The following is a 25712-nucleotide window of genomic DNA, read 5'->3' on the forward strand; positions in this document are numbered from 1 at the left end:
CCACTAAATCCAACACACTGCTCCTTTAAGTGTACATTATAGTGAGAATATTTTCACTGCCTGACCTTTCTCTTTTAGGATGGAAAACTACCGTTAATATCTCTCTGTCCAAAGCAACCAGACTCCATTGACAAAATCAGTGATTCAACACTGTGGTTGCTGGTCTCCCGCTGCCTCGGTCAGTCAGTTTGTGTTACTGTGTGACTTTGGTCTTTTAAAGGGATCGTTCTTATTCAGTGAAGTCACACAATAACGCAAACAAACTAACCAATCGAGGCAGCAGTAGACCAGCTGCTCCTGTGTTCTGCAATGCAAAACGATTGTTTTTGTCAGTGGAGTCTGGCTGCTTTGAAGAGAGTGACATTTGGCTTAGATAAAACAGTGATTTTCCATTTGAAAAGGATGTGTAATGGTAAGATAAAGTAGAGAAAATATATTAAATATAGCGTATATTTTGCTGCTGATCCTGTCCACAGCAGGGCATTGGTTTTCTTCCCACACCAGTGCTCCCTGCTGCTTCTTCAAACTGGGGAATTGCAAACCGCCATCTAGTGTTGGTAATAAACCAATTATGGAAAAGTACCTCATACAACCCTACTTCAAAAAAGAAAAAAAAAATCCCTTTAACTTATGTTAATGGACAGTGTTGCATGATAACAACAATCGAAAATGGTTCTAAGGTCATTCTTAGACATAAGGCTGACATTTTTCTGGATAGCTTTGTGTTACAGCTTTTATATGCTCATTACATACAGCTGTTGGTCTGATCTCGTTTCATTTGGACTTTCAAACGAGCTGATATAAATACCATAATTCATAGTATTAGTGTCAAAAAGTAGTCGTGTTACTATCTCCCACTTGCACCAGTCGTGCACCGAAAAGATCATCTCCCTTTGTGAACGTTTTAACATGAATCTCTTATCACAAGAGTAGCTCCTGTCATTGCACTTTAAATAAAGGGACTAAAAGTGTGCAAATCATACAAACACCACTCTTCTCCTCATCTTTGGTCCTGTTGATCCACCGTAGGAAAACTTACGGTTTACAGCAGGGAGAGTTTGCTCTTTACCTTCAGTGTGAGTGAGGTAAAGAGTGATGGGCGGCCCACACCAGTCCTTTCTGTCCATAACAAGGCCATGAAAGCACTTAAAGATTTTAAAATGTTGCATAAAATCAAATAAAAGAAACATGCTAAATAATATCCTCTGAAATGCCAATAGGGAGACCGTCATCCACACATGCACACACTTGCTTTTGGTGGAATATCTGCTTCTCAAAGGAAGCAGTAAACGGCAGTAAAAGAGGATATTTTTCCATCTGCACAGCTTTCCCATTCACAATGCAGGAGCCCCTGTATGCAGGTCAGGCATTAGGGGGTGTAGGTTAGCCAGGAGGTTTGCCAGTGCAAGTTTGAGGTGGAGGTGGTGATGGTAGTTGTTGTAGGAGGGACTGAGGTGACTGGTGGGGGAGGGTCACGCACGTGGCTCCCCCATGGAGGTAGAGCCATTAGCTTTGCTCTTATTCTTACTCTTGCGGGTGAGCATGCGGCTAAGCGTGGCTGTTCGGCTGGCCCGCTCTACTGCGGCCGGAGACTCCAGGTACACCAGGTCATTGTGGGACTGGCTCATCCCCGGGTCCTTGCGCTGGTGACGCCGGCGGAAGAAGAGCTTGGCACTCTTCTGAAGAAAGCTCCCTGTGATGACGAAGCAAAGGACACCATGTTAACACGACTGGCACGTACAATATTCCTCTAGAGTATCTGAAGCAGCGGTGGCACAGAATTTGTGTTAGTTGGAGATTGTTGGTTATTGATTGTTAAAATCTGGCATGATAGGACAGTTTGTAGAAATAATACTTGATTTATTCCCCCTTGGGCTACTAGTCTTTCCTCTGTAAAAGAGCTCTGTTGAGCTTTCATGACTTCATCATACAATCAGACTTAGAAAAACTGTTTAATCACCAGCTAACACACACTGAACTGGACCAACTAGGGCTGCACGATTATAGCCCAAATGATTATCATGATTATTTTGATTAACATGGAGATCACGATTATTTGTCAAAGTTATTGATTAATTTTAGGAACAATATATGCAAACCTAAAAAAACTAACCCTAAAAAGTTGGGACATTGTGTAAAACGTGAATAAAAATAGAATGCAACATTTTGCAAACACAAAAATAAAGTGACCTTTCCAACTTTATTGGAATGTGTTGCAGGCATCAAATGCAGTTGAAAGCATCAGTATGAACAAGTCAAAAAGTACATTTACTTTCACTTCCATGTCGTGCTACATTCCTGCTTATGAACTAATCTGCACATCATGTAATAAGACTACTCCTTATTCACTGTGCTTCTCCAAGAAGAAAAATATAAATAAAACCAACATTTTTTACCCAAATTTAAATCACTTGCACACTGCTTTCACCTTCACGTTGTACTACACTCACACAATGACATGCTGCAGTGCACAGTGTCGCTGTTCTGGATCTCTGAAGATTCAGTGAGGCAAACCTAGCTGCTTCTTGTCCTTCACAAATTCATCATACTGCAGCTTGTGGCTGCTGATCTGTTTCAAGGGACTAACTCTTGGCCACCTGCTCCCTGGTGTATATCACTTTTCTACTCTGCCGGGCGGCTGGCTGTTAGTTTGGGAGGTGTCTGATTTCATATGCAGCAGAATTTTCATTGAGCGGAGCACGCATTTTAAACATCAACACCCTGGTCAATCATGTTCATTTAATAGTGGGAGGCTAAACTCGTGATCAAAACTAATATTCAAATAATTGTGCAGCCCTAGTGCAAACAGAGAGCAGCTGCATCGCCCAACCACAGCAAGCATCATTCCTTCCTTTCAGCACATAAGGAGTGGCTGGGGTTAGATGTGGATTAGATTAGGTTGATATAAAACATTATAAACACTAGGAAAATAAATTAATGACAAATGGAGAAATTAATATCAGTACCCTCCCTAGAGAGCACATTCCTTACAGCAATACAGAAAATAACTGTCATTGGTATTTGAATAGGAGATGATGAGAAGATGTTTGTGTCCTTTTACTCAGCAGTATCAAGTTTGTATTATTACCAATAATTTATTAATTATTAATTAAATTATTTATTAATTTATTAGTACTATCTTAGCCTATATTTTGCAGCCCCATAAACATTTTTTCATGTTCTAAAATATGGTAACTATATAAGTATTAATATCTAACTGATTTGACATGAACTTAAAATGAATTTGACATTGCTGAAGAACTACAGAATGTTATCTACTCTACTGATAGCTAGCAGATACTACCCACACTAGATTACCAAGGATACTACAAGTGACTCATGAGATAACTTACTCATCTGGACATAATGTGTGCTTAGCACTGCTTTCCTCTAAGATGGCAGTGATGATAGTTCAAAAAGAAAAGGTTGACGCAGTAAGAAGGAAAGAGAGAGAAGAACACAAAAACAGACAAACTGCATCACTGAGGAGCAACACATGGAGACGAAAACAGCCAAATGGAGAAAATTCAAGTTCTGCCTTTAAGGAAATGTGTTTTACAGCAATAACAACCAGCGGCGTAACCATGTCCAGTTACTCGTGGCTTCAGTTAGTCAGTGACCTCTCACCTCTGCTCTTCTTGCAGCTGGCCTCAGACACACACATGGATAGTGAGGTATGGTCTAGTTCCTCTCCCGTTTGACTCTCCCAGTCCTCTGGAGGCCGGCCTATTCCACTGGGGCCCTCCTGGGGTTCAGACTCCTCTGGAGGGCTACTGGTCCCTGTCGCGATCGCCGTGGTCACATCCTGAGTAGAGCTGCCCTCTGACATGGAGGCGTCCATCGCTGCAGCGTAGCCCGCCATCAGAGAGAGCTCATCATCCTGAGACAAGGGCGTCTAGGAAATGAAGCATATTTTTAAAATGGGTCTCTGGTGGTGGAAACTGATTTACAGGGCAGCAAACACAAGAGATTGGCCATTTCCCCACTTCTATGCATTTCTCACTTCTCAAACCCTATATATTAAATAAGTGGAACTGTTCTACTAGAGTGAATATAAAATATTGATAATTATCAGAGATTGGAAGTAACTAAGTACAAATAATCTGTTACTGTACTATTTTTCAGTTATCTCTACTTTATTCCCCACCTTTGTAAACAAATATTTGTACTTTCTACTCCTTACATTTTCAAACCAGGCTTGTTATGTTAGTTTTGATGCAAGACAAAAACAATTGAAAAAGATGTAACGACACAAAATCTACATAACAGACATAAAAAGATGAAAACCATTTAAAAGGTGTAACAAGACAAATATGATGCATTAAGATACAACTAGACTTAAAAGACGTAATAAGACAAAAACGACGCAACAATACATATAGAAAATGATGTAAAAGATGTAACAAGATAAAAAATCTGTGAAGGACATAAGAATATGAATATGATGTAATAATACATAAAAAGAGGAAAAAATTACTTTAATACTTTGAGTACATTTCAGGGACAGTGCTGGTAAAAGTAAAAGCACTGATTCAACTTCTTACTTAAGTATCTGTACTTCTATTAGAGTAGAATGTAGAGTGTACTTTTGCCACTTCTGCTAAATAGTGAAAGTGAAACAGTATAATGCACTGATGGAGAGTTTCTGGTCATGGTACTTATTCTTACTTTGGCGATGCCAGAGATGATGATGGTGCTCTTCTTCACTGGGGACTTAAGCTTCTGTTTGGCAGACTGGTGCAGTTGTCTAATAGCGGCCTCGGCCACCGGGTCGGTGCCGTTGAGCATGAGCAGCTCGGTATCAGAAGAGGACAGAGCCTTGCTGACTGTGGTCCCGAGCATAGACGCCTGCTCTGAAACACGACGCTCCGACAGCTTGGGCTTGTTGGCCACCGCTTTCTGAGCAGGATCTGAGGGAGAACAAAGTGAAAGGGTTCAGATTCAGCGTGCACACTAATTTTCCACTATTATTCCACATCTGACAAGATTTTAAATTTGATGCAGATCATGAAAACAGCAAACTCCATACGGATATTCTGAATGATTACATCAATTATTCTAAATGTAGCATTTTTCAATTAAGACACGTGGGATATGGGGATATTATTCTGGTTTTAGGAGCATTCTTTGGATGTGTGTACAGGGCATTCAGAATTTGCATCTCAGCTGGTGTTTAGTCAGCTGTGTGCATTGTAAACAAACCAGCCAACAGTTTGCTGGGGTAGAAATACACGCACAAAAGAAAAGCCCATATTTCTGGTCGGAAGGAGAAACACACCTACTTTCACACAATATAAAAGACTTGGATATCAATGGGTTTTTAAATATGTGTAAATATTACAACACCAACCTTTTCAAGAAGGTGGTTGAAAATATGAAATAGAGAGGCTGCGTTCATTACGTTAATTGCAGTAATGCACAGCTGCATGAATACAGAAATATTAGTGGAATATTAATTTTCATTAATGTAAACTGCTTATTAACAATCTTGTACTAAGGGCTATAACGTAATATTTGTGCATATAAACACAATGTCTTCTATGAAGGTCTATCATCAATGTCCTCCTGTTATTGTTTAAGATGAGCTCATTTAAACATCTGTCATCACACTAATACTAAACTGCTGAAATTACTTGTGTGTAGATGTCGTGTAATTAACAAGAATTAAGAGATCAATGACACACTGCCTGTTTTACCACTTGTACCATTTTGAATGTTCTCATCTCTAGATTTATTAAAGGATGGAACAGGTCTAACAACTGATCTGTTTGACCGGTTTTTTATGGTTTTTGTGTACACATGTCCCTGACTGTGTACACAAGCAAACTCATTTTGAGTCCAGGAAGTGCTCCTACCCAAACAGATTTTAAGGTATAACAGTATATTTGAACACTTTAATAAGCTTAATCAAGTTTTAGATGTATAACATAGAAACCTTTAATTACTCTATTTATACTTTGCGCTGTTTTGTTTTTGGTGTTAGGTCTCAACTCCAACTGAAAGTCACAAGACTCACCAGCTGCTCTGTGAGGCTGTACTTAGACTAAATGCAAAAATCAGCATGATAAAGGGATACTTCACCCAGAAATGAAAATTCAGTCATTATCTACTCACCCTAATTCTGATTGCACGTCGGGTTTAGTTTTTTAGTTCACAAAACACTGCTGGAGTTTCACAGGAAAACACCATTCACTTCAACTGTTTGGGAGATTCTGCAGCGCTGCTTTACTGTGAAAGTGTTTTATGGACTGAAAAACTAAACTCAACCTTCAATCAGCACGAGAGTGAGTAGATAATGACTGAATTTTCATTTTTGGGTGAACTATCCCTTTAATGTGCTTATGTTTACCAGGTATAAAATGTGCACTGCCGTCCATGGTGGATCCATGGACGGCAGTGCATGGCTGCTACAGTAGCATGGTTAGAAATGGCCTGTCCTTGCTGGATCTTTAAGAGGTTTCATGTGATTATTGCAGAATTCACACCAACTTTTTTCAGTTTGCAGGGCTTTGCATACAAATGATAAGGATTAACATAAAATCAAAGCATCACGTCTACATGTGAAAATATTTACTGCAGTATTCAAATGCAAATTCATTCATATGAAAATGCTGATTACTTTGGGTAACTACACGTTGTAAATGCTCAATGGCACCAAAGGATCATCATACATTAATGACTCAATAGAGTCATGTATATTGGCGTGTTGTCTTGCTTCCAATACTTGTGACTCCACCATAGATCTGCTGGTGAATTCTGTTTTTTAAAACTGAAGTTCCAACTTCTACTGTGACACACACGTGTGTGGAAAACTGAAAACACTCACTATCTCTGGGCACCAGCTGTTTGGACTTCCAGCTGCACCTACACCAAACCTCTTTGTTCTGTGTAGTATCATAATTAGTGGTGCTGTACCTATGTTGAGTCCAAGAGGGAGTGGTCGACCTGGCTTGCTCTTCACCGCGGTGATGGTGGTGACCACCGTGCCACAGGGCATGACTGTACGGTCCATCTCCACCCTCTTACTGGAGGCCGGGGTGGGAGGGTGCCAGGACCTCACCTCACTGGGCTCCAGGTAGGTAAACTGAAGGATACAATAACCAATGGTTAATATAAAGTGTGTATGGTAAGAATTTAATTATATCTGGTGATATTAACATGATAATATTGTCATTTTAATTGGGGCGCTGGTCTTACGTCAGTAGTAAGTGATCCAGTCACTTTGTCTTTGGTCATGAGTGCAAATGTTTGCTGTCCTTTGGGCTGTTTCTTTACTAGATCAAAAGGCACTGACACCTGACCAAGTAAGGAATCTGATAAAGAGAAAACACACCAAATTTAGTCTGGTAGTACCAAAACATGTGACAGTTGCAGTAAGTGAAATACACAACTCTTCGTTGTTGTGAATAAAACACAAATATGAAAAAGCAGTCAGTAATTTCCTTACTCTCTTGAGGTTGTCCATCGTTCACCAACTGAATACTGAGCTCTTTTGAGAGTCCATTCAATTCACTGGTGGGAAAAAAAGAAAATGCATTTCAGATCTGTCACCTTTGCAAAAACACAGTGATAGTTTGCAGCACTCTGTGGTAAAACTTACAAGATAAACGGCTGGTCCCAGGCAGGATTGGTTGTGTTCTTCAGGATAGAGGTGTTAAACCTCTGAGGAGGATCATCTAACCGCAGTACACACAGAGGATTCATGCTGCCTGCAGACACAGCGGAACACAGTCAGCATCTCAGGAAATAAAACACACCGTGTGATCCAAGATGTGAGTGCAAATTCATGCAAAAGTCTTTTGATAGCTGATCATATAAAATATGCTGCTGCAGGACTAAATTTCGCTTCGGTCACTGCTTCACTTTAATGGGAGGTCAGTGTACATTATATATAGATGAATTATGCATCAGCGGAAACCCACAAAGTACTGAGAGCTCCTCCTCAGCACATGTGGTAAAAAGCATTTCATGGAGCACTTAAGCCTAACTTTATCAGTCTGGTTCCAACACTGTGAAAGCAAAGCACCGTGTCTTAATGAATACAACATTAGCAGGAATCTTGAAGAGATAGTTTGGAATTTGTGTAGAGGATTTGTAAGAGGTTGTAAGAGGTATTTATCCAATAGCAGTGCAACATACCATAGTTTGATCATGATCCATACAAGAGCTGCAACATTTAATTGATTATTAAATTGGTCACCAACTATTTTGATAACTGATTACTCGGTTTGAGTCATTTTTTCAGGAAAAAGTCAGAATTCTCTGATATCAGATTCTGAAATGTGAATGTTTGTTGTTGTTTTTTTTACTCCTTTCTGACAGTAAACTAAATATCTTTGGGTTGGGAGTAAAACAAGATATTTGAGGACATCATTGTAGGATTGGATGTATTTATTTAATTATTTTCTGATATTTAAAAACAAAAAACTGACCAAATAATTGACTATGAAAATCACCGTGACTTGCAGCCCTAATCTGTACAAACAAGAACCACAGTTCAGCGTGCAGATGAACCTCTGACTAACTGTCATTGTATGAAAACAGAGTTTTACTGCCACTGTTTCTTTTTAAAGTGATAATTCCCTAAATCCTAATGCAGAGTTGCAGTGAAAAGACCAGAATGATGTGTGCTGTGTTTTACTCTGCAGTGCCATGTTTGGGTTCAGAGTGACTGAATTATTACTGGTAACTTTTGCCTCCATTGAGTGAAACCCTGCAGCTGTGACCCTGGGCATTTTCTGTGGTATAAATTGGAAATTGGACATGATTGTGGCCAAAGAAATAGATCATAAGACTATGATGTTTATTGCAATGTCAGCAATATCTGCTCCCTTCCCTTCAACACACAGCTCTCTGTCCCTTTGCCTGTCTATTGCACAGCCTTCAGTGTTGGCTATTACTCACAATGTGTAACCAATCAGATTGTGCTGTGGACAGCAGCGGTGAAAACCACAGACCGTATGAAGATTCAGTTTTTTTTAACTGCAGCTTTAATTTTTCATAGATCTTTAGACAATCTGATTCAAAAAATGGTCTCCATTGAAGGAAGAAGCAGCAAGAACACTGGTGTTCCTGTTACTAACACAAATAAACTAGCAAATGTAGGCAGTGATTGATGAGCAACTCACATGTTCTGTAAGGTGAAATCATTGTTTTTTCCAGTGGAGTCTGGTTACTTTGAAGAGTGGTATTTGGTTAATATAATGGTGGTTTCCAATTGGAAAAGGCTGTCCGACTACAAGGCAAAGTGACGAAAATATTCTATATACAGCGTACAGTTAAAACTACTACAAGGAGTTTTTAACTGGATATGAAACAGTCTGAGTTTAAGACTGATGCCTCCATAAGACCTACATATGCAAATGACACCATCAGCGAGAAGATCAGCTATGCCTGTATAGCTGTTCTTAATGCCTGCCACTGGGCTGGATTCTTCTTCAGATCAGATAAAGCAAGCCTGTGTTTACATTTTTCCAGACAAAATTACAGTAAATAGCACATTAGCCAGTTACAAAGACACGGGATTTTTAGTTAGATTTTTGACATTATATTTTGTGGTTATTACAGTGGAAATGCTACAGCTTTTGTCCACAGGCACCTTGTAGTAGCTTTAAACAGACTGTTTTTAGGTAGGTATTTTTTTTAAGTGGTTAAAATACGTTTTGCTGCTGACCCTGTCCACAGCAGTACATTGTTAACTTCTTACCCCAGTACTCTTCTTTGCATCTCCAAACTGGGGGTGTGCCAATAGCTGATACACTGACTATGGATAAGCATCTCATACAACCCAACTCCAAAAAATTCAAACAATGCCTTTAAAGACAAGAGCATCCACCGCAGCAGCTCTAGATCTGGCTTCTAGCCCACAGGAAGTCTCACAAACGAAGCTAAGCTAAGTATAACTGTTGTTCACTTAGAGGAAGGAAAAAGATAGTGATGTGTTGAATGCTGTGTCACGTCTCTTCTGTGCAACTCTAAGTGTTGGCCAGAATACTGAAGAGGATGTCTGGAGTCCTGTAAACAGCTGACTCACAATTAGAGAATGTCTCAACATACCAAAACAAAGTTGTTGTGGACGATGCTGAGGGTTAAGACTTCATCACTGGACAATAATAATTTTAACAGCCTCTCATCAACTCAAAACATCTTATCATCTGGTTTCATGGCTCCCTGGTGCTTTGTTTTCACTCAGATCATAAGGGAATCTCTCTTCTGAGCAGGTCTGTGGCACCACACTGGGTGTAGTGACACTTATGTGGGTGTGTTATTCAAATACTGCCAACATTGTTCAGCTTTAACCAGTAGATTACCACCTTTGACAGCCAAGAGGCAAACAAATCTCCTCCTCATTATCTGGAGAGCGTCTGGACAGAATGCACAGATTACAGCATGTTGACAAAATAAACCGAGGTCAGGCAGAAACAGTCCAGAGATACTTATACCTTATGAGAAGAACATGATAAACTCACTGTTGAGTGGTGATAACAAAATCTCTGTTATTTTGTGTTATTACATGGCTTTGTTAAATACTCAGTTCTGACTGGTCAGTCACAGCAGTCCAAGGTCTGTTATTTCTATATAGCAGACTGTTGTTATGAAGAACAGACCATTCCTATGGACACAGTTCTAATCATCGACTCTGGAGGAACAATAAAATTACTTTAAAATTAATATTTTGGGTCACATGAATGTGTGCATATATATATGGGTAAGTAACCACGTAATAAGCAGGATAATGTACAGGCTCATTCAAGTACTGTATCATCCAGTTGGGATTTATTTCACAATAATGACCCACTCTCTGTACATCATCTCTTAAATATAATATTTTAAAGAGTTTGCTCTGAAATTATTTTATTTATCCTGAAATATGACACAGAATGAATGAGAAATATAAACTATGATATGACTCCCTGCCTTTTTAAGTCCTAATATAACATTATAGGAATATTTTGCTCTTGAATTGATCAAATAAGGGATACTGGAAAACTTCCTACCAGCCTTACACTTGTGCATTACACACAAAAAGAACCAGAAGGTTTTTAAGCTGATTTCCCAAACACAGGCTCTGTGATTTACTTCTGTAAAAAACTTTTAGGTCTTGGACTGACTTTGATATTTGGGGAATATGGTTATTAGCTTTCTTACTGAGAGTTACCAAACTGAAGTGCATAAACCACAAGATGTGGCTTTTTGCACTGGATTGTTTCTTGGTCACTGGTCAGGCAGTGATTTAGGCTTGGCAGTGACACAGTGAAAAAAGAAAATAACTGCACCTGGCAAAGAAATAGTCCACTAGATAATCTACCAAAAAGCCACAACTTGTCATTTGTACACTCTAAATCTTTATGGAGACGAGTGTCTCACCTGCAGCATCTTCCTCCTGATTCAGTGTCACTCGGATGTTCTTCACCAGAAGCTTCCACTCATGGGCACGGGGGGGTTTAGGGGGTGAAACCACATTGTTGCGTACTTCCTATTGGAGAAACCAAAGCAAGTAAATAACTCAACAACACTGATCTATTTGCAGAAATATTACAAGCCACAATGTTAAAAACGTAGCTTTAGAAGCACGCAATGCTGCACAAACATCATATGGATGATGGAATAAAATACCTTTTCAGCTACACAAATTGTATAACCAATCTCAGAGGCTGTCTACAGTATGTGTACTGTTAATGGTTAAGCATCAGAACAAAAAAGACATTCACTACTACTAGCTTCTCAACAGATGTTTTATGTGCAGAGTATTCATAATATTATTTTTCTTATTCTTTCTTAAGATTACTTTTTGGGCTTTTAGCCTATGTTTGACAGAACAGCATGTAGATGGACAGGAAATGGAGGAGAAAGAGGGGGGAAACACGGCAGCAAAAGGTTGCATGCTGGAATTGACCGCACAGCTCTACCGACTGAGCTACCAGAGTGCACCTTTCATAATATTCAAATACACAATAGTTTACACAAGAGACGAGGAGTTTATGGAAAACAACCCTGCAGACAGAATGTACTCTTGCCCGTGATTTGCACAGGAGAATTTGCATTGGAAGTTGGTGGTTTTAACCTTTAGAGACTAACCTGCCAAAAAAATTTTAGACACAGAAAAAACATGTGAGCAGATCAGTGTAACTGACAGCTGATTTACAGTAGATCTGCCAATCCTGATAATTAGCAGTCTGGTTGGATCTGTTGGTTGGCTGAGATTATCCACTGTAGTACTGATGGGCTCACAGATTCGGTCTTAGCTGCTGGCTCTTCAGATCTGATTTGATTAATCATTTTAAACATTCAGGTGTCTGGATGATAACCTTAGCTGGTGCTATAACTAGTAGCTAATCTGTAACTGGATAACAAATTAATCAACTGTTTGCTGGTTATCACCTCTCAAGACATTTGTCAATATTTACAGCTGGGTGATTGATCATTCAAGAAAATAATGAAGAGTTTCTCTCCAAGGTCTGCCTCCACACACATATTCTGCTATAAGGGGAAAAAAACATGCCCTGCCTCGTTTGCATTACTTTAAACCAATCATAAATGTCTTGAGCGTCGCTAAACCAAGGATGCAGTGACGGTACTGATGCTAAATAGTGTTGAGAGGGAACTTGTTTTGATGGAACATCTGCACGTTGGGAAGCGAGCTCTGGCATTAATATGGCCACAACACTCCAAAAGAAAAGGTAAGAGCCGCTGGTTTGTTTATTTTTGTACCATTAGCTTCCCAACCACTAATTTGCTGTTTTCAGCGTATAGGTTGCAGCTCAGAGGTTGTTGTTGTTTTCTGGGGATTTTGAAAATGTAGATGGCAGATGTCTCAATGCCAAATGAAACCAGGTTTATTCCTGCAGTGTGCATCTGGTGAGTCAGACTATAACTTTATAGTTATCTCAGCAAGAGGGAGTATATTTGTGTAAAGAAACTTTATATAATACCTTACAATAAATATATACAAATATAAATATATAATTAATACATTATATTTTGCAGAGTGCTTTTACTCCAAGAAGTCTAATGAGTAACTACAGTTTACTAAAATGTGAACACATGACACATGGTCAGTCAGAAACACATGACATGACATCATGTGATGGCTGGGTCAACAATCCATCAGTAAAACCTTTTTGTAAATACATATCAGCATAATGAACTCTTTCTTCATTAGTGCAGGCTTTAGTTAGGCATGTGGTGACCATGATTACATGCTCCAATTTTTGTGGAGACACACTTACTTAACTTCAATAACCCTTAAGGAATCATTGCCTTGTGAGACTTGAGTTAAAAGGTATACATTAAATCTGCAGTAACTGATTTTTGACCACATGGGGACGGAGGATACGAGCTGTGAATACAACAGTGACATATCATCAGGCTTTACATTGATAGAGCAAACTTGTTAGCAAACAGTTGCTTATTTAAGTCAACGATTAACACTGGTTGGAGATGTATGTCTGGTCATCAGGGGGATGTATTTCATTCAAGCATTCACTTTCTTTTAGCTTTGTTTTTGGTCTCTACCAAATCCAAGGAAATATTTGACCCTTTAGCTGCTAAATGAATGTATCAGTCTGAAGGCTGGACCTGAGCAGGTAGTGTACTTTGGAGCTAGCTTTTTAGCTGTTGCAGCCAAAAAAATGATGCTATGAGAGCTGTGAGAGTGAATCAAAATAGTAAAGTGGTAGCCTGTTCGCTAAACAATAAGCTGAAACGGTCAATTTGCAGCATGTCGCAGAAAATGTCCCGACATGACAGACCTGCATACACTTGGCTGCATGGCGTTTTTCCGTGGCAGCTGTTTAGATGTCATGCATCAGACGTTGACTCCTCCACTCACCTTGACCTCTGAGGCCTGAGCAGGCCTGCAGCTCAGCAACACAGAGGGATGGGTCGCACACAACAGCTGCCTCAGCTGCTCTGTTATGGCTGCTACACTGGAAGTGTTTGGATTGTCCTGACAGAGAGACATTATGATCAGACAAATCACATATTAAAACCATATTGACTGTGTGAAAACAAAAGCAGGTTTAAAAAACATATATGCCTCACTTTAAATGTTGCATATCCAATTTATTATAACACAAATTCAACAGTCAATTTCTTTTTGTTTTGGTATAATGAAACATTTCTCTCTGTGTTTGTGTCTCAGCACTTGCAGACAGCTGCTGTTGTGCATCTCATTATCTGCAGCCTAAAATTACCTGGGTGAAAGTGGGTGTCACCTGCAGCTCGCCTGTCTCCAGGTGAGACACCCCCCAGTTCACTTTGACCTCATCATCAGCTTCTTGCATCTGCAGATCAAGCTGAAGGACACAGAGGAGACTCATGATGTTTTACGTTTCCATTGTGATCAGAAGTCATACAGCACTCATCAGCTTCACTCATAGTAAATCTAGAGCAATAATTAAATGAAGATTATGTAAACTTGCATTTACAATATCAATACTGATTCCAAGTATATAAACCAACATATCAAACACAGTTTCACAACATTAACTGAGGGGAAACAAATCACAGGATTACTGTGGCAGCAGAATGTTTTGTAACTCATACATCTCTTTAAATAATTATGGTCTTTTGGGCTTTGGTTCCTCACTTGAAAATAAATCACAGTCTTGATAACTTCAGACATAATGCACGCCCATGCATTAGATTGCTGTTAATTTGTTGACTTCAATGGCAGCAGGCAATGTTAGGCTCAATAAAACTGATGATACTACACATCTTACAATCAAGATATTCATTCATCATCTTTTATTGACTCAATTTACAATTTTGCAGTGATTTGTTGGCTTGGCAACCTCAGCAACCAGCAACAGGATGATGATTGCTGAACGCTGCCAAAGATCACTGGCACCGACTTCAATGATCTTGGCAACGTTTATCAAGTTAGAGCCACTCAAAGGGCAAAGGCCGTCCTGGTGAAATCACATCTTCTTCATGCAGAGTTTCGACTCCTGCCATCAGGGAGGCGGTTCACTAGCATCAGCAAAATCAAATACATATGTGTAGGGCTGCCCCCGATAGTCGACAACTCCAATCATTAGTCGGAGCCCCCGTAGCTGACTGAGGGTCTTCCAAGTAAGCATTCATTTGTTTTTCCTTTGTCCGTCAGTGTGCGTTACAGTTACAGGATAAAACAGATAGAAGCTTACAAACATGCACAGGGGGAAGATTTCACTGAGGAATTATAGGGAATCAAATATATTTTTATATTAGTTGGTGAACATATTTAAATATATCCTCATGACCACATGTGCTGTTGGTTGACTGATAGGAGAAGGTGAAAGGAGTAGTTGGTAAACAAGTTTCAGCTCTTGTTTTCTTATCCGCATTATTGTACACAGAGCAATGTAACAGCATGACAGGCTGTAAACTTAACAAACCAAGTCTTGAAGTCATCACAAATCACAGAACTAACTGTGATGCAAGAGGAGAAGATTGATAGAAACACAAGCAGCATGACATGCCGTCAGCCACTTCATCCAGACGCACCCGCAGAGCGAGCAGAGCAGGTGACGCTTGCTTGTTTGTGTTTGTTTTCACCACTGATGGGCTCAGATCTTTGTTGTTAGTGTCTGACAACATAATGGCAAGGATCATGACAGCAAGAGACCCTTATTTAAAGAGCAAGTCACGTTTTGTTTAACCTGAAACAGCTGTTTAATTGCTTTCACCAAACTCGCCAGAATCTTTTTGCATCATCGGCAGCTTTAATCAACCAAATAAAACTCACCAAAAACATCTTGGTTTGTATTGCCACTGTCCACAAAAACTCTAGTTGATGCTGGACAGCGGCTGCAGCCTCGGGAGAGAAGCTCTGCAGGTGCGCTAATTTTATAACTGAACTACAGGAGGACGCACAATTTTAACTTCTCTGACTGTGTGAAAATTTTGGTATTTTCACATTATGGATCATGAAGAAGGGCATTAAAATCTGAATCTATCTGTTAAAAAACAGAACAAATCACTGCATGTTAGTATAGGATGGTCAAATCTGATTGGACTAAGGAAAATCTTAGTCAGTGACAGCCCTACATGTCTGTGATCATTTGTTCTCTCAGCTGTTGGGACCTTAAACAAGCTGTGGGCCTTGTTGGTGTAGCACACATACTTTAAAAAGGGTCTAATGGATTCTTTTAAAGCTTTCAAAGCTCACTGCAACTTTATCATGATGAGATCTACTGTACTGTACGCTTCATACATATTTATGTCCTTTATTAATTCTTATGATGTGTATTGACTGTTAATTTCTTGCATTGACTGCTGTTTGCAGAACAAATTGCCTCCTGGGGACAATAAAGACTATGCAATCCAATCATTCTATCAGTCCTTCCTTCTATCATTCCTTTCTGGCTAGATAAGTGAACCATGGCGATCATGTGACTGCTGGAATTCATGTTCTCGGGTAGTCATGATCTTGACTACTATTAGTTTCATTAACATTTTCTTTCAAACTGTATTCTGTCCCTCAAATCATGTTTTGTATTCCAAGTCAGTACCACAAAACCTTAAAAATAACTTCTGTGTTTTCAATCTCAAAAACACTGAGGTCATGGCCAACAGTATACACTTCACAACAACCTTGCGCAACGCCTCTCCAGTTAGCATGACAAACAGGAAAAGGGTTAAGTGGAGAAGGTCAGAAGGTGTACATCAACACCTAGGTCAGCTGAGAGAGAAAGTGAGAGAAGAGAGAAAGACAGAAAACAGACTGGGCCATCCTGTCCCAGCATGCCTGGATTCCAGTGTAAGACTGAACAGCCGCCTCTGTGGTGCCAAACAAAGGACTCATCAGATAGCAATGAGGACGCTTAGATGGATCCAGAAGAACAATATCACAGGCTGCATTGATATGGCCTGGACCAGTTCATTCAAATAGCAGGGCTGCAAATAACCATTATTTTCAATGCTGATTAGTCTGCCGATTATTTTCATGATTAATCAATTATTGTTTAGTCTATAAAATGTCAAGAAATTGTGAAAAATGCTCATCTCAATTTCCCAGATCCCAAAGTAACATCTTTAAATTAGAGCCTGACCAATATTATTGGCCCAGTATTGGCCTATCACAGCTATATTAGTATCGGCATATAGTCCAATATGCATTGATAGGACAACTTTTATTATTTTAACAGAACATAACACATATTGCTTTTATTAGGCATTATTCAGTATATATTTGATCCTTTTTCATAATTCAGGTTTAGTATATACATATATTTTGCTCCATTTGCTTTTTTTTTTATTTATAGTTATTAGTTCCTTTATTATTAAAAATATCAGTGTTTCAGTGACTTCATATAATTTTGGACAAAAATAAAGTTTATTGTTAAACTGTAAAATATCCTGCCTCCATTACATGTATTTTAGTGTTAACTATTTTTTGAGGGATCATTGCAAAAATGTGTTTATGTATATATTCTATATATTCTGTATTATATTATATATATTGTGTATAAAGAATATCAGCCAATATATCGATATTGGATTTTTTTTAACTCACTAATGTTTGTATTAGCACTTTCCTCCAGAAAACCTTACTTTAAATTGCTTATTTTGTCCAACCAACAGTCCAAATTCAGAGACTCCTCACTTACTATCATAAATGACAAAGAAAAGCAGCAAATCATCTCAGTTAAAAAGGGACAGTTTACCCAAAATTCAAAAATACATATTTTCCCTTGGCTTTTATTTTTCTTGATCGTGGAGATGTCTGTCTTCCCTCCAACATAATGGAACTAAATGCCACTCAGCTTGTGGTGCTCAAAGCACCAAAAAATACATCAATCAATCAATTCAAAACCACTGTCGCTTTCCAAAAATCATGACCTGGTTACTCAGGATATTTCGCACACCTTGTAGTGAGCAGTTTCACTGAGGAACTACTGTCTTGCTTGTAGAATGTAAGTATTTCCGGTAGATTCTAGTGCAGAAAGAAAGTAGTGGATTATCTTGTGTAACCAGGTCATAATTTTTCATGAAGAGACACTGGTTTTGAATTTTTCAAATGTATATTTTTGGTGTTTTGAGCACCATGGGCTGAGTGCCATTATACTGGAGAGAAGGCAGACATCTCTATATCTCCAAAACTCTACAACTCATGATGAATAGACAGCACCACAGGCCAGGGAGAAAATATGTATTTTTGATTTTGGGGGGAACTGTTCCTCTAAGAAGCTGGAACCAGCAAATGTTGGACATTTTTTCCTCAAAAAATGACTGAAGCGATTAATTGATTATCAAAATAGTTGGGTTAGGGTTAGTTAGCAGCTAATTTTTTTCTCTTGACTGACGAATTATTGGACTAATTGTTGCAGCTCTAACAAACAGCTTAAACTGGAAGGCTTTGTTAGCAGCAGAATAATAAAACTCCATCCACATGTACTGAAGAACAGACACTGTTTGCCAAGAGGAAGCTCATTAAACATATAGCAATTAAACTGGTTTCATGGTCCACATCACCTGACTGACTTTGAGAACAGAGACGTGCCTGCTGGGAAGACATACTACAGATATGTAAATGCAGGGTTTGCATTTCAAAGACGAATACTGAATTGGGATGTCACATGTGAGTCCCTCTCATCACATGCAACAGCCCATGTGGTGCAGTGAGTGTTAAAAGACAAAGTCCACTCAGCAGCACACACCACAGTGTACATGGTGGGTACATTATTGTGTCCATGTACTGTAAATGCCCAACAGGGCTTCTGTTCCACATACCCCATAACATGAGCGGCCGGGACCATTCTAGCATGGATCTCAGTCAAAAGCTAACAAATGTCCCAGTGGACGGATGGATGGAGACATTTGAAAGGGCTTTTTGACGTTTCCAGGCTAAGCTGAAACAATCAGAGTGAAAAGGAGACAAGAGGGTTCCTTTATGTTCCTGCAACAACAACCGATCCACAACCAAAACAAAACAGGTCCGACTTTAATCCTGACTTTAGCTTGGGAGCCTCTCACTCAGGGAGTATTTATGGCACAATGAGCTCAGGAAGGGTGACAAGCACCTTATTGGTTTATAAATAGCCTTAATACATTGGGTCAACTTGTATAGCTGCTTATTTCCATACATTGGAGGAGATTTAACCCTGAACCCTACAACAGGGTGAAGGCTTATTGCAGCTTATTGCACCTTAGCCATAACTCAACTCTGACTCTACTTTATGTGAACATTGCACCTGAGTCTTTCTTGCGAGTGTTAGGAAAGTCTAAAAGGAGTCTGACTGAAAAATGGCCCAGTCAGATTTGGCTGTAATCAGTACAATCTATCATTGTAATTTCCAGGTAAGAACAAGAAGACATTAGTTATTTGTGTCATAACTTCAGAGTTACATCAATCCTGTACGTGCTGACAAATGTGAATGTGGACAAAGCAGCCAAGCCTTACTGGAAACAGGCCTGACAGGGATTTTAATGAGGTCTTCGGGACATTTGCCAAGCACAGAAAGAAAGATATCCCATTTAATCTAAGACTCTGCCAGCAGTGAGCCAATGCTGGGCAGCAAATCATGTTCAATAAAATCTCCCATTAAACTGAACCACAATGACTTCCAAAGGATGGAACTCTGTTTTCAGATGCCCCATTGTTAGAGGAATAGTATTCACTAAAGAACAAATGCCTATTGTTGTTATTGTCATGAAAGTCATGACTCTAACAGACGTCCTAGGAGCAACTGTGGAGCGTTTACCTGCAGCTCCAGTGGAGCTAAACACACTGTGTATTTACAAGGATCCAGAGGAGCCATGGCTGTCGATGCTGCGCTGACAGAGAACTGAAGCTTCTCCCCAACCACAGTGCAGGAAGCAGCCTGTTGAGAAGACAAAGTGAGGCATTAGTGTAATATAAATCTACTGAGGATGCTGGGATTTAAGCAGTGACAGTATCTGCGTGCAGCTCACATGATTTTCAAATAGGGAGGGACCTAGAATTTTTACTAACTGCATGGAGCTGTATGACCACCTGTGTAAGAGGAACTGGAAGGATTAATTGATAGCACATTTATATTAGTAAGGGCTTGACTGTTACACTTGCCAGGCTGCCATTAGCAACCATTTTGAGAAACTGGAAACAATTCATGGCCTCTGTTGCTGTCAGTGACAACCACTTTCTAACATGTCAAAAAAAGTGCTGCATGTGCATTGATGCATTTACTGTGTGCGGACAGGCATCTGTTTTACAGACGATGGCAAATTTTCAGTTTCAATGCTGGGTGAAACGTTTCAACTAGTCCGTCAACATCACAAACAATTTGGCAAATTCATTCAACTGACCAGATAAAAACGAACAAAAAACAAAAAGGATATTTGTGTCTCGTGAGGCAAAGGATCCCGGTATCTTTCAGCTGAACTGAAAATTTTACAACATACACTTTGATCAGAGACACAAGGCCACTAGCTCAAGGTAAGGAATACTACAGAACCACAGGTCACTATGATAAAGCTTAGCATTCTTCAGGTCACATTTTCATTACAAACTTATGTATAACTGAATAACATCTTAATAACTCAAAGTTGGCGCTGCAACTAATGATTATTTCTTAGTCAATTAATCCGTCAATTACTTTCTCAATGAATCCATTAATAGTTATCTGCCTATAAAATGTCAGAAAATGGTTAAATATATTGAGAATTTTTTCCCAAAGCCTATGGTGACATCCTCAAATGTCACACAGTTTACTGTCATAGAGGAGCAAACAAACCAGAAAATATTCACATTTAAGAAGCAGTAATCAGAGAGTTTTGATTTTTTTTCTTAAAAAAGTACTCAAACAGATTAATCAATTACCATAATAGCTGGTGATTGATTTAATAATTGAATAATCGGTGTAGGGCTACTCAAAATAATTCCCAGTACCAAAAACTTCTCCAGTCAAACGATACCTTTGACCGATCCTATTTGTACTCAGACCTAAAAAAAAATGACTATTACATAACTTTGCTTGCAGCCAATCACCGCAAACCTTCTTCATTAAGAAAAGCCTTTGAAAAAAAGGTAACGCTTTTAAGACATGCATTAAAATGATACCCTCCCAACTAGGGGTGGGGGAAATTTCCGATTCTTAGATGCATCGCGATTCGGACGTGGACGAATCTGAATCGATTCACAAACGTCCAAATTTCGATTATTTAAATCTGTTAATTAAAGTGATACAGAAGCTTCTAAATAATGTGGAACTAAGAAGCGCGGTACGCGTCATCGCCGGGACACTTTGGGACGCGCACCTGGAGCGACACGCGCACAGCGGAAAACAAACATGGCCGACCGGCAGCCACCTCGCCATGAGGTCCGAACAGCTCCTTCTAATTTAAAAGCAGCCGTGTGGAAACACTTCGGCTTCTACAACGTCGACGGCGGAAGCGAACTGGACAAGAGCCACGTTATATGTAAGCTGTGTCGAGCTAAAATAAAATACTTTGGCAACACAACAAACATGAGAAGCCGTAACTCGATTCCACCCGACGGAGGAGTCGGGGAGACGGCAGGCTGCTGTTGCTGCGGCTACTAGTGGCTACTGTTGGTACTTTCCAGTTTGCACATATTTCCAATAGTTTAATAAAATATAATCGAAATGAATTCTTATTACAAATGCGCTGTTTTTAAAAATTGCAAGTGACGAATGCTTATTCAGTGAGACAAAAAGAAATGTGTTTGTGAAAAAGTGCAACAATATACATAAAGATGCATCAATAATCGTTTTATAATCGAATCGTAGCCCCTGAATCGTAATCGTAATCGAATCGGCAGGTGCCCAAAGATTCCCACCCCTACTCCCAACCAATAATTAGCAAAAATAATTGGAGAATCAGACGACAAAAAGGATTCTAGTTCATTTTTTCAAAACAAAGGTCAGTATGATAGCATTATCAAATCTTGTTTCTTTATTTTCCTACATAAATCATATTCTTTTAACTTTGTTTCACTCCATTTTTCTCCCTTGGTCATCTGTGCCCCCCCCCCTGCAGAGGTCCTACGCCCCCTAAGGGCCTGCCCCCCAGTTTTAAAAGTTTGTGTTGAGCCCTGTAACGTGTGCAGAGTCTTACACCTGACACAACTAGAACGAAATAAAACCAGAGAGTTGTGTTTACAAAGCTGAATTTAGCTAAAATTGATCCAAAAGCAAAACACTGCCAAAATTCGCCTGAGAAGTTCACACTGAACTGTGAAAAGGGAATAACATCTGTGCTAGCCTCCAAAGGCACTATCAGCAGATTCAATCATCTGTGAGTACAATAAATCACCTTCAGTGCAATGGAATGCATCTGTAACTGTGCTGCAGTAAATCACCAAACACTGGATAAAATGTCCTCGAACTTAAAACACACTCTCAGTGCCTTCATTGGGATTTCAGTGGAGGATGAGTGCGTTTGCGTCTAGTTGGGTATTAGATGACTGGAAGGGGGAACCTTAACATAAACATAGGTGCTGGTGCATTCCTGTCTGCCTGCTCCTCCTCAGTGCTGAGCTTGACAGCTATGTAAGCTTCTTAAAGAGCGTGCACACACACACACACACACACACACACAGAGGCATGTGTGTAAAATAAGCCTCTGTTCATTACACTCCCTGCATACAACAACAGAGCACCTGGTATTTTGGTGCATATCACGATGATCACAAAGAAAGGGCTGAGTGTGCATTGGAAGCCCTGCAAAGCCGACCAGGCCAGCAACACAGCAAGCAATTTGTCCCTATCTGACCTCTCTAAAAAATAAAAGCCCCCCAGTTGCAGTTTGTTTTCCACTTAGTCTGCAGCAGGTTGGCATCGTGCAAGTGTTTCATAGCTCTTTCTCAAGCAGAAGTGTCAATTCATTGCATCTTTTGATTTGGTAATGGGCATGTGGACACCTGAAAAAATGTTAAGCGGATTAATTTGCCACATCTAAATGAAGGAGGGAAATTTCTGTACCAAAAGATGGCAGTTTGATGAGTCAGAGCTCGTCCACTGCAGGCTAAACTGCAGCACTGGTCGTAGAGCAGCTCGATCTGCACTGAATTAGGGAAGGGGAGATTGATTTGAGGGACAGCCTTATCAATAAAGTACACAAACAAGGAAATTAGAAATCAATGAGTGTCTGCTGCAGCTGCCACAGAAAACAAAATATATTATTTTTCAGTGGGTGGGAGGAGGAGGACACAACTCCACCACTCAGCAATAGTACAATTGATTTAGGTATCTCCCAGAAAATTATATCAATTCATCACTGGGGTACACAACATAAAACAGCCATAAACAAGTAATTTTAAAGGCATTTTCAGTAAAGAAAAGTCCTTCAGCTGTATCAGTAACAGACTGTATGGTAAGTAGTACGTACCTTGTTTCTGGCAGACTTCTGAAAGCTGGACACTTGGCTGACCATGAGCTCTGATGCCTCAAGACCATCCTCTTCAAATGTCAACACAAGTGGACCCTGGTGAGGAAGACGACAGAAACATTAATACAACAGCGAACATCTATTACACAACTCACAGAGCAGGAAAACGAGGCTGTTGCCAACAAATGAGCAATGATCCTGGCTGTAATGTATCACACTGGCAACACCAGTACATATGTTCTGACTTGATAATTCAGAGGAACAGAAAAACGACGCAGATGGTCCAAAGATGGTGCAAGGTGGAGATTTTCCACTGCTGAGTGTAGATTAAGTGGAAGCCAGTGTCTAATCTAGAGATGCACAGTAAATACTGAGGACAATAAATTATTGGATGATAATAGGAAATTTATATAATAACTTATTATTCCGATAATTAAAATCCTTACTAATATCTAATTTAGCAGATTAAAAGTAAAACAGAAGTCAGAGTATATTTGTGAAGTTTTTAATGTAATTTACTAAAAACAAATGGACATTTGAGAAGTCAGAACAGATTTTTGTTTTTGTTGTAATAGTGATGTCATTTAGATTTGGTGAGTGTGTGTAATATTAAGGGGAGAGTTCACTCCAGGATCAAAATTAATCAATCGATTGTTTTAGTGTGAGGTGCTGAGTTTTGGAGGTATCACCCATAGAGATGTCAGCCTTCTCGTTAAATACAATGGAACCAGTGCTCAAATCACAAAAAAAGAAAAAGAAATTGAATGTCTCCTTCTAGATATCATGATCTGGTTACACAAGATAATCCACAGCCTTTATTGTGAGCATTTTCATGTAGGGATGAACTTGACAATCACTTTAAATTAGTCAATTTTTTCTCTTATCCTCAGGTATGCATAAATTACAAGTTATATGAACTTCTTTTTAAAATACAAAAATATCAAATGATCATATTGGTACTGGTGATGAGAAGTAGGTTATTATTGGTGATCAGTATCGGCTGAAAATAATCCAGTGTATGCATCTCTTATCTAATGCCAGAGGATGGGGCAAGGTTTCACTGAAGTGGCTGAGTCTTCAGAGGACATCTATATGAGAGCATGGATAAGGTGAATTCTCCAGGCTGCACTTTCTTTATTGAAGTCACCTGCCTGCCAGAGTGTCGTGGTGGCCTGGTGGTCATGAGACTTACCCCACGCTTCCTTGATTCGTCATTCAGTGCCCTGCACCAGGCTCCTCTCCACCGACTCTTCCAGCTTTTCAGTGACAGCGCCCATCCCAGCAGAGAGGCGGCTTCCTCCTTCGCCGCATTGTCCTCTGCCGCTCTCTGTTTATTCCCAACACCCCTCAGCTGGAAATACTGTACGAAATACAGTACCAGAGTGAGCAGGGACGCGATGAAAAGTGTGACCATGCATAGCCACTGCGGATCCTCCAAACCAAAATATGAACTGGAACTTTCAAAGTCGGACATTCTTTGCAAACGATGATCACAGCTTAACACACCTCCTCTGAGAAATGTCCTGGCAACCTCATAGTATGTATTTGATCAGTGGGAACGGCGAAATCAATGAAAGCAATCTCCCACAGCTGATAACAGCACTGATCTCAGCCCCCAAAACAAATTATGCTTTTTGTTATCCATGTTGCATCGCTCCATTGCAGCTTTTAAAGCCATATAGAGTTCCCAAATTGCGCTAGAGACCTACAGCATTGTCAAAAAGCTTAAGGTAGCCTCTGGCTTAAAATAAACCTGCAGAAAAGCACACTCTCTCCTCCTCTCATTGAATATGCCTGTTAGCTTAGTTAGCTAATCTTCGCCACGGTTCGCTTAACTAGCTATTCTTCATTAGCTACGCAGCCGCCAAAGTTTCCCAAATAAGAATTATTCCCAAAGTCTGCGGTTCAGCTCCATGAGACGATATCCCCATATGGAACCAGAGTCCCGGGAAAACATCCTGAAAGCGAAGAGTGCAGCAGCCCTTGCCTCTTGACTTGGTTTACAGCCGAGTCTGACTGTACAAAGTTGCCGTTTCGAAACGGATATGTGGCACAAACTGTAACTCCCAGAATGCACCGCGACAAATGCGAGAGTTTGTTGTTGTCTGGTGGTTACGCGAAACTGCCCGCATTTCTCACCTGAGGTTAAAGTGTGGTACGTATAAGGTTTGCTTCAACTAAGAGTGCGGGTTTGTGTTGTATTAGGCAAAGAAAGCCCCGTTAAAAGCACACAGTTAAGAGAAACGACTCCAAAATGGTGTTTTGAACCCCGCGACTCGCCGTAGATGATCACTCTGTCTATTTGGGAGACCCAGACCCGCGAAAGATCTCGCGAGAGTAACATTTAAAACCAAACCATGACTTTTTCCTAACACTAACCCAGTGTATTTTTGTCCCTG

At 39.8% G+C, this 25712-nt stretch overlaps 1 protein-coding gene across 2 annotated transcripts; it reads right to left on the minus strand.

The window, feature by feature from the left end:
• Positions 1-607: 607 nt before the first annotated feature.
• Positions 608-25712, minus strand: c2cd2 (C2 calcium dependent domain containing 2). 2 transcript variants are annotated; one of them, XM_084730536.1, is made up of 13 exons: positions 24506-25712; positions 23314-23409; positions 19689-19808; positions 14196-14297; positions 13832-13948; positions 11368-11476; positions 7601-7709; positions 7448-7512; positions 7198-7313; positions 6916-7084; positions 4669-4910; positions 3628-3895; positions 608-1693 (listed from the first exon to the last, which is right to left on the minus strand). In XM_084730536.1, the coding sequence occupies exons 1-13, from the start codon at positions 24785-24787 to the stop codon at positions 1473-1475; spliced, it is 2016 nt and encodes a 671-aa protein (XP_084586662.1). In that variant the 5' UTR covers positions 24788-25712; the 3' UTR covers positions 608-1472. The 2 variants fall into 2 exon arrangements, with proteins under 2 accessions (XP_084586662.1, XP_084586663.1); XM_084730537.1 differs by lacking the exon at positions 19689-19808.

This window comes from Lutjanus erythropterus, chromosome 11 (assembly GCF_056507025.1).
Source record: "Lutjanus erythropterus isolate fLutEry1 chromosome 11, fLutEry1.hap2, whole genome shotgun sequence".
Classification (NCBI taxonomy): domain Eukaryota; kingdom Metazoa; phylum Chordata; class Actinopteri; order Lutjaniformes; family Lutjanidae; genus Lutjanus; species Lutjanus erythropterus.